This window comes from Haemaphysalis longicornis, unplaced genomic scaffold, assembly GCF_048455015.1.
Source record: "Haemaphysalis longicornis isolate Haplotype H1 unplaced genomic scaffold, Haemaphysalis longicornis Haplotype H1 scaffold_2, whole genome shotgun sequence".
NCBI classification, from domain to species: domain Eukaryota; kingdom Metazoa; phylum Arthropoda; class Arachnida; order Ixodida; family Ixodidae; genus Haemaphysalis; species Haemaphysalis longicornis.
Window position 1 is genome coordinate 240,866,642 of NW_027526295.1, and position 18,361 is coordinate 240,885,002.

The 18,361-nt window shown below is 47.4% G+C and overlaps 1 protein-coding gene across 1 annotated transcript in view; it reads left to right on the forward strand.

Annotated features, from left to right (window-relative positions):
* The window catches only part of LOC144167713 (uncharacterized), a 32,281-nt gene extending 17,045 nt beyond the window's left edge, over positions 1 to 15,236 (forward strand). Inside the window, exons 10-15 of the mRNA XM_077696901.1 lie at positions 763 to 843; positions 1,982 to 2,187; positions 9,403 to 9,567; positions 10,024 to 10,272; positions 11,288 to 11,479; positions 14,899 to 15,236. Coding sequence (XP_077553027.1) covers positions 763 to 843; positions 1,982 to 2,187; positions 9,403 to 9,567; positions 10,024 to 10,272; positions 11,288 to 11,479; positions 14,899 to 15,157 — 1,152 coding nt within the window. The 3' untranslated portion in view covers positions 15,158 to 15,236. The remainder of the gene's footprint in view (positions 1 to 762; positions 844 to 1,981; positions 2,188 to 9,402; positions 9,568 to 10,023; positions 10,273 to 11,287; positions 11,480 to 14,898) is intronic.
* Positions 15,237 to 18,361: the final 3,125 nt, after the last annotated feature.

An 18,361-nucleotide genomic window follows, 5' to 3' on the forward strand; every position in this document is an offset into this window, starting at 1 on the left:
ATACACAAAGATTTCGCTGACGTCATATCCGTCATGGAAGTGACGCCAGTACAACGGAGCGAGCGGCCTGTAAAGGGCACACCCCTGCGCACAGGGTCTGCTTGCAAGGAAGCAACCTTTAGTACTAAAGGGTACGTTATATTTAGGGTTGTTCGTTTTCGGGTTTTATATTTTAACACGAAAGTGTTTTATGCCGGCATACACTAAGATTTCACTGACGTCATATCCGTCACGGAAATGACGCCAGTACACCTTTGCAGAAGTGAGCTGGCAGCAGGACGTCGCTCGCCAAGCACACCCACAAGACAGCCGCCTACCCGCAAATCATGCTCAGCTGAAGATTTCGCTGCACATTTCACTTTCGTGTTTTACCGATTCCTATGACAGAGAAATCAACCATAGTTTTCTCTCTCTCTCTCTCTCTCTCTCTCTATCTATCTATCTATCTATCTATCTATCTATCTATCTATCTATCTATCTATCTATCTATCTATCTATCTATCTATCTATCTATCTATCTATCTATCTATCTATCTATCTATCTATCTATCTATCTATCTATCTATCTCTCTCTCTCTCTCTCTTCTGAGATGATACAGTCCTCACCATGCTAACTTATTTGCCCTTTTATGCAGGAGAGTCTGCGAATATCACAGTTGACCAGCTGTTAATGCAGAACTTTGCTTTACTAGGCGAAAAGAGACGCCCACTTTTTTGTTTACTTCGTGAACACATCCAGCGCACTTGGTTGTATCTATGCAGGGAGCCATAGCCATCGCACCTGAAAACAAGCCTAACAGCAAGGAGGTATACACACTTATATTCCAGACGAGTTACGTCCAGGTAAGCACCCATCGTCCATTGATTGCTTCCCCTACAATTCGCGTCGTCTTCAATGAGTCACTGAAAAAGCACGGTTTTTAGGGGCTAAGAACCTTAGGACCTCCCTTTGTCCGTGGCTTGTCCCTTGGCGTCCGTATACACACTGTTGCGCATGCGCGAGGAGCACTGGATTGGATTGGATTGGATTGAATTGTATCGAATCGGATGGGATTGAAATTGTATATACTGTACAACGCGTTGTCACTCATTTACATGCGGGAGTGGGCAATGCCATGGGTGATTTACGGCAAGAACGATCCCCAGTGCTTCGCCCACTGGTCATGATTCACTTCGTGGAGATGCGTGAATTTTTTCCCAATTGCTAAGTGAGCCACGGAGACAACATATAACTTTATTTCGAAAGAACTATTCTTTGGTAGTTTGCTCAATTCCCGCTCCAAAAGAAGATTTTGATTTAACCAACAAAAGGTTCAAAGTATTGACAAATTTTTAAATCTAGAATTACATGAAATCATCAGTGATGTAAACGGGGGGACTACTAACAACTTAAGTGTCAGTGTATTAACTGCAAGTTAAGTGATGCGATCAAACGCAACTAGAAACGCCATTACAATTGCACAGTCAATTTCTTGGCGGTTTCTTTGGTAGGCGACCACCAATTGCACAACCGAGTTCCAGTTTTGTCGTGGTTCTTCAACCAAGCATGGTGTGCGCGGGTTTTACACCATTTTTTAATACTTCTATGGCCAAAAAAATCTACCTAAATTAAGTTCGCTCGTTAAAAGCTGGTTTTGACATTTTCTCGGGAAGTGTAATGCCATAATGAACCTTTATAAGACCAACGTCCATGTAGTGAACTTTCGACGGCAACGGTTTCATGACAGGAGCAGGAAATGACAAACTGCCGAACTGGCAAAAGCGTTTTTTTTTTTTCTTTTCTTCATATCTGCGCTTAATGTGTGAACGCAGGCACGCACGCGCAAGACTTTAAAGTTGAGTTTCACGCTGTTAAAAACATTTCCTGCCGCTGCAAGATGAGGTCAGTTTTCGCTGCCTCTCGAAGTGCTTCGGTTTCCGTTCAAACGTTCTAGCGACCGGAGCGTGGCCATTGAGGTGGTCGTCGTATGCCCCGCTGCAGTACGCCGAGACGACGGCCAAGATTCAGGTGGAGCTTCACGGCACCGAGGGCACGTCCGGGAAGTTCACGCTGCGCGACCCCAGGTGCAACCCGTACTTCCTACTCGCCGGAAGCACCAACGGCCTGCTCCTCACGACACCGGCCACGCTGGGCAACATCATCGTGCTCAGCATCTTCTCCGACAGCGAGGGCACGAGGCCCAGCTGGTCAGTGGTGTATGAGTCATTGCAGTCTGTGAACGTGGATGACGGGCGGAGCTCTTAAGAGCATGGCTGAGAGGTCAAGCGGAATTTGGTCTGAAAGTATAGGCAAATTTTATTTATCTCGAGCCTTGACGGCGGTCATCCCTCAGAAAGAGTTTTGGGCCTCGGAAACGGTACATACATGAATCGGTAGCCATAAATTTTGCTTTGGTTTAGCACGGTCACACCCTGTTTGTAGAGCACTGTGAACGCGCACACAATTGGACCACAGTCAGACCGTAACACAGATTCGTGGTGGTGGTGGTGGTGGTGGTAAAACGTTTATTGAGCCAAAGGGAAGGGGTAGAAGGGTGCGGTTTGCCTCTAATCCAGGAGGCCTCTTGTACGGCCTTCCTTCAGGGCGCGCCGCACCACGGCGACCTGGCGCTCCGGTGCGGAGCTGGTCAGCTCGGACTCCTGCTGTTCAGGGGAATAGGAGGGGTGGGGGTGCAACTGATAAACCTGCTTGTACCTAAAAGTAAGGAATCGTTTATGAGGGCAATAGATAAGGGGATAGAAAGCAAACAAATGCCAGAGGACTGGCTAGAAAGTAAGCTGAATTTAATATATAAACGCAGAGGAGACAAAGCCAGTATTGATTCATACAGACCGCACAGTAACGTCACTGGTGTATAGATTCGTAATGCAGGCGATAAAATCAGAAATTCAAGCATGGATAGAAGAAAATGAAATACTTGGGGAACTGCAGAATAGATTTAGACAAGACAGGCGACTGGATGACAATTTGTTCGTGACAACGCAATGCATTGAAATTGCGAAAGCACAGGATAGACCATTATGGATTACGTTCTTGGACATTAAAGGGGCATATGACAATGTAAACCGAGAACACCTGTGGAGAATGCTGAAACTCCAGGGATTAGATGACAGTTAATACAGTTCCTTATGGCGATCTATAAAGATAATAGAGTACACCTTACATGGGAAGGACAGAAATGCGTCCAGCAGGTCAACATCTATCGGGAACTGAAACAGGGATGCCCTTTGAGCCCAATACTGTTCATGCTTTACATGGCAGGGTTAGAAAAGAAACTGGAAGAAAGTCAAATGGGGTTTAGCCTAACCCATATGCTGCAAGGCTAAGTGGTACAACAGCATATTCCGGGAATGTTATACGCAGACGACATTGTTCTTTTAGCTGATAACCAAACCGATATGCAACGGCTAATAAATATTAGCGGCCAGGAAGCCACCGACCTCGGGTTAAATTTAGTGCAGAAAAATCAGGAATAATGGTTTTCAATGGCGCTACCACTGACGTAGTGTCTATGCAGCAAGGCGAATTACCTAGAGTGAAGGAATATAAATATTTGGGAGTGTGGATAAACGAAGGGGATAACTACTTAAGAACTCACGAGGAGCAACTTAAGGTTAAGGAAAAGCGAAACGCAGCTATAATGAAGCATAGAGCTCTGTGGGGGTATAACAAATATGAAGTAGTAAGAGAAATGTGGAAAGTAGTAACGGTTCCGGGTCTCACGTTTGCGAATGCTGTACTGTGCTTAAAATCTGACGTTCTATCAGGCCTTGAAGTAAACCAGAGAACGGTAGGACGTTTGGCCTTAGTCGCTCATGGAAAAACAACTAACGAAGCAGTTCAGGGACATATGAGCTGGGCGTCGTTTGAAGTTAAAGAAGCACAGAGTAAAATATGCTTTGAGATGAGGTTGAGAGCAATGGCTCAACGAAGGTGTGCAGCTGAGATTCTTAGGTTCCTATACTTGAAAAGCGTGGACACGCAGTGGTTAAGGAAGACCAGAAGGCTAATGATGAAATACGGAAAGAACAGTGGAGAATCCAAAACAGCCAAGGTAACCAAAAAAAAGAGGCAAGGCAGATTGAAACGAATAAATGGAGGAAAAAAATGGAAGCTAAAACGTCGTTAGAGATGTATAGGACAGAGAAATTGGGCATAAGAAAAGAAAATTTCTACTATAATTCCCAGGGCAGTGCTTTGCTTTTTGAGGCTAGAGCAGGTTGCCTGAGAACTAAGAGTTTTGTGGGGAAGTATTGACAAAATGATGGGGTATGCGTGGTCTGTGGAAAAGAAACAGAAACTATGCGACACATAGTGTTAGAATGTGAGGGTATCCATCCAAATCTACATGAAGGGAATATTGGGCTTTCAGAAGCCCTAGGATTTAAGGGTATCACAGAGGAAGTTAACTTCAAGGGTGTCGAGGAGACGAAAAGAAGATTAGAATGCTGGTGGACGAAAAGCAGAGAGGGGGATATTGCCTAGGACAGGTACCACCTGTAACAGGAAAAAAAAGTATTTTGTGTCTAATAAGCTTTTTGTGCCTGCCCTAAGCAGCACTAGAATTAATTTAAACCAAGAGTGTAAAACATAGGTATATTAGTCCTTTTTGGTAAGATGACATGTCATCACCCCGCTACAAAGGGGAAACCAATAGCAATCATCAATCATCATCATCATCGGCAGGAGAATACGAGGTGGTAGGTGTCGAGAGGGATGTGACAATGTGGGCAGTCGGGTGGAAAGAGAGAGGGGAAATGTGGGATAGGATGATGTCGTTAAGGTAGGTTTCGGTCTTTAGTCGGCGGAGGATGTAGGCTTGTTGGGCGGTGAGAGAAGGGTAGGGGGTGGGTACAACGCCACCTCTCTACTAGGTGGCGTTGGTGGGTATCGCCGTCGGGAGTTGGTGTAGTGGGAGAGGATGCAGTTGTACATGGGGTCGAAAGGGGTCAGGGCTGCTGCTTCGGGGGGTGGGGGAGTTGCTTCGGTGAGGCGAGGCGAGGGAAGTGCCCGGGTAATGAGAGCGCGGGCTGCGGCTTGGCGCAGACGCCGCTGTAGGCGCGAATTCGCAGTGAATGTAGATGCATTCAGCGCCTTGCATTATTTTATGTTGGCACTCGCCCATACTCTCTCACTTTATTCCACTATCCACACACTTTTCCTCGGAGCGAACGAGCGGTTAAACACTTTCACTGTGCAACCGCACGAGACGCAGGCTTGACCTTGGCTGAGCTTGTTCTTACTATTCTCCCCTAACCCTTCTAACCCTTCTCCGCACCCCTACCATCGGAACAACGGAGCGATTAGACACTCCCACTGCGCAACCTTACGATGCGCTGGCTTGACCTTGGCTGAGCTTGAAAGTTAGAGTGGCGCTACCAGCAGCGAGCCGTTTTCCATCGGCTAAGCAGCGTTTCTACTTGTCAGTGCCAAGCGTTCACTTCACTTCACTTCGATTGAAAAGCATTGGGCGCCGCGAAAAATGTCACAGAAAGAAAAATAAAGCGACACAGCGGAAAAATGCACGGAGATCATGACGGAGATTCATTTTATGTGCGCCTCAGTACGGATCAGCTGATTCCTTGGCGTCCTCCCGCATGCGATCAGTCGCATTCGAGCTTGCGCGCAAGTGTTATGTGAGCGTTGCCACGTCTTGCTCAAATAGTCTCACTACGTATAAGCAACACGCTAAACCGAAAACACGTTGGTTACCTACCCACAGGAAATAAGCTACGCAATGCTGTTGACGCCGCCAATACAAAATCCGCCTGTCCAGCGGGCCGCCATGTTACAATTATTCCCGGCATGCATGCCAGCATGCTTCGCTAGCCGGACGCGGAAACGCCACAACATCACGTTGCAATATTAATGCCTATCGCTTTCGCCGTTTTCAGTAAGCAAAACGCGGCTGGCAACTTTCAAATCGTTGTATCATGTCAGCCACTGTGTGTCGTACGGTTCCAATCCATTAGCTCAGCGGCGCGCTTTCCCTCTAGAGTCAGTATATTATCTCTATGGAATCCACCTTGGTCGTTTGCTCTTTTATGCATGGCGGCAAAAACAGACCGCGTCGCAACGCGTAGGAGACGGATCGAAGCCATTTGATAGCGTAAGGCCAGTAAGGCGGAATCCCTTCGAAAACTCTGGGCGGAATCAAAAAGGCGTTCAAGCGTGTATTGATTTTTTTTTGCATTCAGAACATTTAGGGGTACCGTAAGGGCATTCCAACGGTGTGCGCATCCCTTCGCGAAACTGGCCTCCCTGTCCTTTTTTTATTGCGGGAGCAGTTCATGGCGCATGTCACTAAAAAACTGCGCCATGTCTTCAATTAACGTTCTTCACCATCATCATCATTACCCATGGAAAGACAGCGACAGAATAACGGAGAACGACAGAGCTCGTGTTAAGTGGGCGATCGCCGATTGGTCGATTAACCTCCCGATTAATCGAATAATGCTTTATTCGCGATTATTTTTAACCGGTTAATCGGCTAAAGTACTGTGAGCAAATTGATTGATTGATTGATTGATTGATTGATTGATTGATTGATTGATTGATTGATTGATTGATTGATTGATTGATTGATTGATTGATTGATTGATTGATTGATTGATTGATTGATTGATTGCAGGGTTTGACGCACCGACGCAACGCAGGCGCGCCGTAGTGGAGGGCTACGGATTAATTTTGACTACCTGGGGATCTTTAACGTGCGCCGAAATCTCGTACACGCGGGAGTTCTTGCTTTTCGCCTCCATTAGAAAAGCGGCCGCCGCGGCCGGGAATCGAAGCTGCGACCTCGTGCTCAGCAGCGCAACGCCTTAGCCACTGAGCCATCGCGGCGGGTCTGTGAGCAAAATGGACCAAGAGTGCCACGTTAAAATACTGCGCAAGCATGTAGAGGATCATACTCGCGTTCAAATAAGCCGCCTTAACGTCACAACAGTAAACGATGCAAGCATGATCCAAGAATATAGTGATGAAAACCGTAAGGTGATAGCCAAGACAGGCGGGAAGATGATACAGGTTCCAACAAACATCGAGCGGGCACTCACACCGCTTTAGCATTGCATCATCTAACTCTGGTGTAACTAAGGCACGATTATTCGGTACCCCCTGCAATTACGGCGAGTGCATGGTATCTTTATTCAATAAACAGTGCGAACTACGAACGCGGGGATAAGCGTCCCGGCCACATTAGCACCATGCCGATGACCTGCTTACCTCACCAGGATTGTTTGTGGCCAGGCTTAGAAGCACAGTGATATTATTTTTATTCGTGCAATATTATATTTTTTTTATTTTCCCTCACAAGCCGACGCAACAGATTAATCGATTAATTAACCAATTAATCGAGTTAAACTTTTAATCGATGCTCACCCCAGCGAAGACGGGTGAGCTCAAGCCGAGCCAACAATGAGCCCGAAATACTTTTGTGTATATTGCGCAGGAATACATGTGAACAGGCTTCAGCACAGGCTTCAGCACTTCAAAATGGAAGCTAAAACGTCGTTAGAGATGCACAGGGCTGAGAAGATGAAGATCAGAAAGGAAAATTTCTACGATAATTCCCAGGGCAGTGCTTTTTGACGCTAGAGCAGGTTGCCTGCGAACTAAGAGTTTTGTGAGGAAGTATTCACAAAATGATGGGGTATGTGTGGTCTGCGGAAAAGAAACAGAAACTATGCGGCACATAGTGTTAGAATGTGAGGGTATCCATCCAAATCTACATGAAGGGAATATTGGGCTTTCAGAAGCCCTAGGATTTAAGAGTATCAGAGAGGAAGTTAACTTCAAGGCTGTCTAGGGGACGAAAAGAAGATTAGAATACTGGTGGACGAAAAGCAGAGAGGGGAATATTGCCTAGGACAGTTACCACCTGTAACTGGGAAAAGAAAGTATTTAGGGCCTAATAAGCTTTAGTACCTGCCCTAAGCAGCGCTAGTATTAAACCAAGAGTGTAAAACATGGTTATATTAGTCCTTTTTGGTAAGATGACATATCATCACCCCGCTTCAAAGAGGAAACCAATAGGAATCATCATCATCATCATCATCATCATCATCGCCGCCGCTACACGCTTTACTAGCTCTTTCTCATAAAGTGTTCTTTACTCTCTCATCACTTCTGTTTTATGAACTGAATTGGAAGCGGTCTCGGATACTTGTGTCTTACGGGAATACGACTGCGGTTATTTGAACATAAATCCAACGAAGTGTTAAGGGAAATTTTTAAAGAAAACAAAGTAAGAAATTATACAAGGTCTGGTGTACTGACTCCCCGATTCCTAAAAAATCCCTGCATGTATTGAAGATTCCCTTTTTCCCATTAGGCCAAAATTACAGTCAAAATTCCCTGAAAAAGAAAAAATTGCCGAAGCTTGAACTACGTCGCGCAAAGTTTGAACCATAGCGGAGCTGGAGGATTGCTTTCTACGTAAGCATTGAAGGTGACACCACCTCGCATTGCGTTAGGTTTGAAATTGTTTATTTACATGTTCCATCGCCATTTTTCACTGCGGTAGTAGTAGTCATCGTCACATCCATCTATGTCGTCGTCTTCCTCAGGCATGACCGGCGGGCCCGGATGGTTTTGTCCGCAGGATTTCACATTTCTCCCAAAGTGAAATGCATCACCACGTGCAAAAACCAGCGGAAACTGGCTTCGCGAACTGGGCGTCTGTAGCGCGAGCTGTCTTGTTCTCCCCGTGAGGCACGGGCGCACGTCAACTGTTTTCTTTGTATTATTTTTGCGAGCGCCACGCGCTAGCCTGCAAGACGCCGGGCGCTACTCGTATGACGCGTGCTCACGTGCATGGTAAACAGCGAGAGTAACTAGGACATGGGGTTTTCTGATGGCGCCACACACATCACGGCCAGCAACAACAGCTCCACTGTTAAAATGGAAAATTCCCCCCGCGGAACATCACTGAATACGTTTGCATGGTCTATGTTGCACGCATTGTAAAGCCAGCTTTTTTCACAACATTGCAGCTCTGCAAGAAAGCCAGACACAGAAAACGTGGACAGTGGTCACTTGACTTCACAGCCGACTTCAGCCGGCAAGCGTAAACTGTGAGGTCCATAAACTGTGAGGTCTTGAAACCCTTACAAAGATCCACGGCACAGTCATTGCTGAAAATCACCGGTATAAATATTTACTGCCGAACTCGACTTGACGGGCGTGCACGGCCGGCTTCGCTCAACGTGGACGGTATACCTGACTTAACACAGCTTGCGGTCTGACGATGGAGCTTTCTCTCCTAGTGTTCTATTTTCTGCCGAAAATACATCAACTGGCGTCTTTTCTACCACAGGGATTAACTCACAACGATTTGTGGCACCCAAGCTGGCTGTCGAACAGCTTCGAGACGCTCACGAGCTTGACCTGTGCGCATGCAGGCATTTGAAGAAGATCGACGTGTTCCACGAGGGCACCCCAGAGAAGTTTCTGTTCGTGGTGGACAAGTGGCTACGTTTCCAGGGCCAGGACCATGCCGACATCCTGCCCTTTGTCGAGGGCCATGGCAAGAAGATGTCCATCATGTTCTCCCTCATCTTCCCGAGGTATGCCACGCGCTAACATTGCGCATATACCCGCCCGAATCATGTGCGTTACAGCCTATGTTGGGGATGTTTAGTAAAACCCAGGTTAATACGCAAAGCTTGCTACAATTGCCTCTGCCCAAACCTTAGAAAACAGTCACAATATTCCATCCTACTTTTACAGAGGCGTCAAAATGTTCCTGCTGCATAACTAGCGTATCTAGTTCCCTATCCCTCTGACACTCCGTAGTCTTAACGTGCAACTCACCACTGCCCGAAGACGTTCTCAGCTTTATAGCAAACCCAACTTGGAACAGGAATGCTGCTCTGCGAGAAACATTCCCGCGTCGTATCTATATAGTGGCGAAGCTGCAGGAGGGCACTGGTATACCTACAGTGTACAAACTCCGGCGACGTGTGTGTACCCGGGCGGTATGCAGAGTGCACACGCAAGAGGTCGCCTGTGCGTGCCCGCAGGGTGTTCCGGCTGTGCCACCTGCTGGTGAGCGTGTTCGCGTGGCCCAGCGGCAGCCGGTACACGCGGCTGCAGCGGCTCGTCACCATCCTCTTCCTGGGCGTGCTCACCATGTTCCTGGTGATGCTGCTGCAAGGCTTCGACCCCACCAGCCGCTCCGCGCCGCTCACGTTCGGCCAAGAAGTCGAGGCCGGCTGCATCACGGCCGCCGCGGTCTTCCTCGCCGGCGTCGTGCTGCAGATACTCTTCACGTGAGTGGCCGTCGGGCGTGCCGCTGTTCGAGATGAAATGGTTTATATATTTAATCCGCGAGGGAAGCCGAATTTGAATAAGGCCGCTGATGCATTGTGAGTATGAGCGATTTCCAGCAGATTCATGCAGGGCTAAATCTGCCAAGGCAAACATTTACTCTCTACTTACCACGCATGCTGAATTGTGGGCCTATCCCATGGACGGTGCGTATTGGTCTTTCCACCGCTGGGTAGACGATGCTGTATGTAATGTCAGCTTAACACTGTCCTTTCGCACCCATTTAACGGCTGATTAGCACTTGAGACGCAAATGTCGTGCTACGATCGGAAGGCGACTTCACGTCATCAAACAGGCCCTCAAACGAGTCAGTGTGAATGAGCCTTGGGCCTTTGTCCTTACTTAATGCTGCAGTTAGGATGTGCCGTATGTACGTTTGGTAGAGTTTCCTTCATTGCTATATTTTCCTGCGTTTTTGCACCTCGATGTTGCGTCTTGCCTTGGCTCCAATGAGCTGTAATGAGCATGGCGATAGCCTTTTCTGTTGACTATTTAATATCTACTAGCAACAGTATAAAAAAGGCACAAATAATTGTTTTTGTTTACTGTTGCAGGTTATGTACTTGCATAAAGCTGGTTCATAGCTAGGCACACGCAGTGGCTTTACCGTTAATGCACTCTATATCAAGAACTTTGGCGGGCGTCCGAAGACCGAGACTTGAAGGAAAAAAGAAATATATGCTGTTGATGCTTGGGCAAATTCCTTCCCGATTTATTTGAAAGCGCTTCCAGGAATATATGCCCTTAATAAGACTTTACATTGGGACAAATAAGGTATAGGAACTTGAAGGTAAACCGGATCGCATGGTCCATTCTTTTTCATCCCTGTCCAAGTACACGTTCACCGTTGCTGAACACCCTTAGCTTCCGCACTCGAAGAATTCGTTGGTTTAGTCAACAGTGCTAATTCACCCCTAAAACCCAGCGAGGTAAGTGATGTAGCCTGCCCAACTGCAGGTTCTCGAAGCAGTTGCCGCCGGAGAAAGTGCGACTGGCGTCCCGGGACAGCCACGCCGAGGCGACCAAGACTGCACGCGTGCTCACAGTCACCAAGTACACGCAGTACACGCGAAACCCGGAGATCAAGATCGCCTACGAGATGCCCGAGTACCGCGACGAGAGCGCCGCGAACGCCTCCAAGGATGCCAGGTAAGCACGCCCTTTTCCTCCCGCCATACGACATCAATCGCAGAACACATGTGAGGGACTCCTTTTTTGGGGGAAGGTGGTGTGGCCTTTTCTTTTGCGGGTTAAGGCATTTGTCAACTGCAGGGGCTTCTGGCACGACCAGACTGTAGATCCCGAAACAACAGGAACCTTTGCGCCAGAGCCACTTAGAATAGTAAGACTACGAAATCATTGCTGAAGCAAGGAAGCTGTAAGAGCGAGCTCTGGTTGTATCAAACTTGTAGAGAGGGTATAGTTGGGTCATGATTTGCTACAAGGAATAATTAGCTCAAGATAGGACGAGCCAGAGGAATGAGTACCCCATCATCTTCCTCTAGGTCTAATTTTACGCTATTAAGGCGAAAGCAGTATATGTCTTCCTGGAAGGTGAGTTTGAATGATCTCGGCGTAGACACGAATGCTACAAAACCGAAAGAAGACCCGAGGTGCAGCAAAGCATGCCATTCGCGTATAAGACACGATTAATGAGGACCAAAGTTAGTGGTTCATTAGTAATTAGGGCGAATTTAGATGGAGTAAAATAAAGATGGACTAATGATTAACTAGAGATTTATAGTAATAATTAGTACGGTGGGATTATGATGGATTGAGGTGGAATAAGACAGATTAGCATGGTGAAATTGCGTGGCTGCTGCGTCGACGGGTGGACGTGTATATAAAAGGTACCCGTCACAATAGTACGCCTGGCTTTCACCTTCAAAGCACGTAAACAAGCTCAAGTGCCCCGAGAAATATTCACTTAGTAATTCGGCTTCGGTGCTGTCATACCTCACACTATAGAAGTTATTAAAAGAAATCTGCCGAAATTGAGATAATTGTCTTTGCCGCCTGTCTAGAGTGAGAGTTCTGTACAGCCTAATATGACTATGAGTAGAAAAAGACGTTGGATAATTCTACTCTTTTTAAATTTTCTTCTGTTTTTTTTTTTTCGCCAATGATGTAAACATATACCATGACAACCATGGGCCTAGCCAGGCGGGTGTTTCGATGTCAGAACACCCCCGAAATTTATAAATTCAGAAAAATTACGAACACAATGTTTTGGCGTCCGCCGCAATCTAACTTTCTCTATATTATAATTTCCCCGGTGGCGTACAACAACCCCAGGAATATATATAGTTGGCCCATTTAGGCTATTTTTATACGTATTTCCGACGTTCTTTTCTGAAATTTTTTTTTATTTATTCTTCATTTTTCGGGGGAGATGTATAAGACGTATATTTTTAATACGAAAGTGTTTTATTCCCGGATGCACAAAGATTTCACCGTCGTCATATCTGTCACGGAAATGACGTCAGTACAAAGAAGCAAGCGGCCTGTAAAGGGTGCACCCCTTCACACAGGGTCTTCTTGCGAGGAAGCAACCTTTAGTACTAAAAAGTACGTTATACTTACTCGTCTTCAGGTTTTATATTTTAACACGAAAGTGTTTTATGCCGGTATACACCAAGATTTCGCTGACGTCATATCCGTCACGAAAATGATGCGACACGCCAGCAGGACGTCGCTCGCCAAGCACACGCACAAGACAGCCGCTGACCCGTAAATCATGCTCAGCTGAAGATTTCGCTGCACATTTTACTTTTGTGTTTTACCGATTCCTATGATAGAGAAATCAACCACGGGTTTTTTTTTTGTCATTTAAATTTCAGGAAATTTTTTTGCTATTTTTATTTTTGGGGTTTTCAAAATTCTGCCCGACCAATTATCTCCATTTACGCTATTATAACGATTACATCTAAATCTGCACTTTTGTGGAAATGCAGGGCATTACACGATTCGCCATTACCGCTATTTTTTCATTCGTATTTTGAACGTTTTTTGAGGACATTCCTTGTATATTCTTCGGTTTGGGGGTAGGGGGGGTGAATAAGGGGCATATTCTTTATTTTGTCAGATCATTTTGGGGGAATTTTTATTTTTTCTGATTTCATTATTTTTTTGGTTTATCAAAATTCTGTTTGACCAATTATCTATATTTACGTCATTACCCGCCGCGGTGGCTCAGTGGCTAAGGCGTTGCGCTGCTGAGCACGAGGTCGCGGGTTCGGTTCCCGGCCGCGGCGGCCGCTTTTCTGATGGAGGCGAAAAGCAAAAACGCCCGTGTGTTCGAGATTTCGGCGCACGTTAAAGATCCCCAGGTGGTCAAAATTAATCCGGAGCCCTCCACTAGGGCGCGCCTCATCGCCTGCGTTGCGTCGGCGCGTTAAACCCTACAATCAATCAATCAATCTATTTACGTCATTACAACGGTTACAGGTGCCACTTCCGCAAAATCTGCATTTTAACACGAAAGTTTTTTATTCCCGGATACACGAATATTTCACTGATGTCATAACCGTCACGGAAGTGTTGCCAGAACCACGAAACAAGTGGCCTGTAAAGGGTGCACCTCTGCACACAGGGTCTTCTTGCGGGGAAGCAACCCTTAGCACTGAAGAGTACGTTATACTTAGGGTTGTTCGTTTTCAGGTTTTATATTTTAACACGAACGTGTTTATGCCGCGATACCCCAAGATTTCACTGACATCATATCCGTCGCGGAAATGACGCCAGTGCATTTTTGCCGAAGTGACCCACCAGTAGGACGTCGCTCACCAAGCACACCCACAACACAGTCGCCGACCCGCAAATCATGCTAACCTGCAGATTTCGCGGCACATTTCATTTCCGTGTTTTACTGTTTCCTATGACAGAGGAATCAACCGCAGTTTTTTGTGGAAATTCCGGGCGTTTCACGGTCCTGGCTGTGGGGGTACTCGGTTAAGAATGCTAAGCATTAAAATCTGCCGGTTGGTGATACAATACAGACGCAAAATATATTTAATTAATCAACCGGTTGCCCATGCGTTCCTATGTTGTACCTACGAGATGCTAAGTATATGTACGCCTGTCGCCAGATAGATCCGATCCTTCTCGTATGCGTACACGCATGTGGCCGCTTCCGGTAATATTCGCACGGTTCACCACTTCTGGACAAATGCTTTTAGTCTAGACCGAGGTATCTACGCCCCTAACATGGAGGAAAGAAAGCCCAGGAAATGCCCTGACGTCACGTTTTGGTGAAGCCACACCGCCATTTTCGGAGCTCACCCCTGCTTGCTTGTATTTCGCGCGCATCCGCCACCTCCTTCGTCTTCGCTCGCTCCACTGTCGTCTACTTTGTCTCCACCTGCCGCCCGTTGGCTGCTGGCTGGGACGCGCAGTGACGTGGGGCCTCGGTGGGCTGGCCTTCGGCGCCATTGCTAGGACGCCGCGGTTGCCAGTGACCTCCGATGGGCGTTAAAAAAAACCACGTGACTTTTTCCGCACTTCTTCTAAGCTCTTTCTTCCATGACCCTGAACTAGTTGCAATTGTCAGACGTCTAAGAACCTTGCAGGTCGTCGTCCCTGGTGGAGGAACGCGTGGAGGAGGGGATTCTGCCCACGCCCTTCCTGTACATCGGCCTCCTGGTGGCCCTGGTGCTGTCCGTGGTGCTGTCGGGCTTCATGGTACCCATCGGTCTCAAGTACGGCTACGAGGCGAACATCTCCTGGTTCAAGTCACTCATCATCGCCATACTGCTCAACAACATCGTCATCGACGTCGTCAAGTCTGTCGCCGTCGCATTCTACGTGGCCAGCCGGAAGAAGAAGTAGCAGCTTCGCTTCGTGTCATCACTAATGACTCTTTTTTTCATTCTCATTTTTCCCTTGCATTTTTTTCAAGTGTCTGCTTTTGTCGTGCGTGCGATTTTGTCTTGTCAATAAAGTGAAATCATTTTGCTCCTCGATCTCTCACTTCCCATATGCGTGGCGGGACAGGTGATTTGAACTTCTTCAGGCACGTGCTCACATGGAGAGAGACGGCAAGTGGAAAGAATGAGCTGGGATTTATTTACACAAATTAGGCCCATGTTGTAACAGTCGTCTCCAGATTGCAGGGTCTGCATGGGCGTCATGGACGGCTGCCTGTAATCGGTCGACCTGGTCGAAGAAGGATTCATGCTCAGCCTGGACGTTCGCTTCCTATGTGGAGAGTAAGCTGGAGGTCCCAGTAAGGGATTAGAGTTGTGGGGAAAGGGGATCGGTGTGCACAATAGAGATTGGGACCGTGGTAAAAGTACGAAAATAGGCCTTGTGGGATGGTAGGTCAGGCAATGCCCCATGGATGCATGCGAAAATTTTGATAAAATGGTGTAGCACGTTTCAGAATGTGAAATTTCGTGCAGCTGTGCTCTGTGATTTTTCTCCTATGGTAGACAATTTCGCGAGCTTTGAAAAACATCTGTTGGCAGCCTAACTCAATTACATTAGAGAGTTTTAGCATAGCGGCTAGAGTCCGCTAACGCTACGGTGGCAGGTTACCACGACACGACTGCGCATGCGCGCGCGGAGAGGGCTAGGAGGTCGCCTCTCACCGGAACAAAAATGCGAGCTCCGCGAGGCGGGCGACCGTCCCTGCAGACCGAATGAGCATCTGCCCAGTTGGGGCCCCTCCACCCGCCGCCGTAGCGTTAGCGGACGCTAGCTGCTAAGCTAAAACTCTCTATTAGAAAGTTTCAGCATATCGGGTAGCGGCCGCTAACGCTACGGCAGCAGGTACCGGGACTCGACTGGGCACTTGCGGATTCGTTCCGGTACGGTGGATTAGTCCCGCCGGCCGGCCCTCGCCATACTCGCACATTCTTTCCGCAAGAGGTGACCTCCTCGCCCTCCCCGTGCGCGCATGCGCAGTCGGGTCCCAATAACCCGCCACCGTAGCGCGAGCCTCCGATAGCCGCTAGGCCAAAGCTCTCTATTTTAGTTACAAGAGCTTACGTGAGAAGTTCTGCCTCAATGCCAGCACTCTTTCTCCTGCTTCGTTTAACTTTCATTATTTGGATCATCGGCCTCCCTATGTCATTGTCATCACCATAACCACCAGGATTATTCTTATTTTTTGTTTCAGATACAATAAATTAAATTGGTAGTGTGTAATCCTGAGTGCCGCATTATACTTCTTGCCGGTGTTGGGCGCGAGCTAACCTTTTTGACCGTCGCTGTCTCACAGCGCAGCTTTGTACCCTCACATTGACGACACTGCGCTCCATCTGTAACAGTGACGTTATATATATGCACATCTGGCGCTCGATTACTTCTCAGTCGCTAGTACAGCTTCTTTTATAAACATGCAGAGCTTGCTTTAGGCAGAACCAACAACCTTGGTCCCCCTCGCTCATTCACTTGCTTCCTGGATTGTCGACCTCGTCTGATTAAGCGACGTTTCGCGGCCTTTTATGGTCTGCGTACATACAGACGCGCAATCTGCCCTCAATCACGCGGTGATATTTCTGGCGCACGTTCGAAGATCTAATCTGGCTCCGTTGGCTACAGGTTACTGTCCCATCACTATATGTGGGGAAGGAACCCTGAAGCATATTGGTTTTGGTTGCACCAGAGTGGTGTAGCCGTATAACATATATCTATCTTATTCGAATCTCCTGCAGGGTGTTTCGTAAATTTATTTTAGTCCGCCCTGACGAACGAGGTGGCACACGCCACCGCCCGAGCTCTCCTTCACCGGGCATTCCCAGAAGAGGGCAACAATGCAGCCAGTATTACAAACTCCCTTGCGCCCCTCTCCCAAACATACACCGACATCCTCTACCACTACAGAGCAACCCGACGCACCTATCCCCCTCCCCACCCTTCCCTTTCTACCGCTGACGCCCGCATTTGGCGCCGACTTCAAACCAACACTTATTACAATCACCTCCATCTCCACCACATATCCCCTACTAACTACCCACTCAACTGCCCCCAATGCGATGAGCCTAACACCACAGCTCACCTCGTCTGGACGTGCCCCACCAACCCTCCACCACCCAGATCCCCTACCCTTGAGCAGTGGGAGTGCGCGTTGCAGAGCTGCCAGCTCGAAGACCAGGAGGCCCTGATCTCTCGGGCGAGGATGGCAGCCGCGGCACGCGGCCTACCGGAATAGGATGGCCGCCCACAGCTCCTAACTCTTTTTCTCCCCTACCCCGTCCCTGCTTTTCAATAAACGTTTTTTTTTCTCTCTCTCTCTCTCTCCGCCCTGACGGTGTAAATTATATTTTTCGTACATCTTTGTCGCAGTCTTCTATTTCTCCCACTTCCTGCACTGCATACATGTCCAATGTTTGTGTATTTTCTTATATATTTGAGCGACTATTATATGGCTAGGGTTTCATGCAATTTTGATGTCCCGCACAGCACGTAGCAGGGCCACGTAGGAAGATTTGGTTCAATGGTTGAGTAAGCACCACATGCTTACAGTTTAACTCGATGTAACACCAGGGCAATAAGTCTAGATCTTTTCGGTACACTACGTTTCGGTACCGGACATTTTGGTACAGGGAGTTTTGGTACGGTCTTTTCGGTACACGGACCTTTCGGCACAAGGGCGTTTCGGGACACGGACATTTTGGCACAGGTCGGTTCGGTACAAAAACGGATTCTGGCGAGCGTTTCAGGTAGCAACATGCGCGCGCATTGTTTACGTGGGAGTTGCAAGCACGCAAATCGTACCTGCTTATTACAAATGGTCTTGCTCGTAATTCTGAGTTATTTTAGGCCAGTGAAAGGCTATGCGGACTTGCCAAAAAATGTCTATCCCTTTGCGTAACTTGCAGCTCTCAGATAATCGTGTTGTTCATTATTGTCTTTTTTTTTCAAAAGAACTATTATATAACAAACGCAGTGACAGGATGATCATGTTTTCTTATCTCCTTTTTAAAACCGTTTATTATTACTTTTTATTTTTCAGAAATCACTGATCGTAGCAACTTTTTTTTTTCTTTCCAGAGCCAGCGATAAGAGATGTGTAATTGAGCAATACTG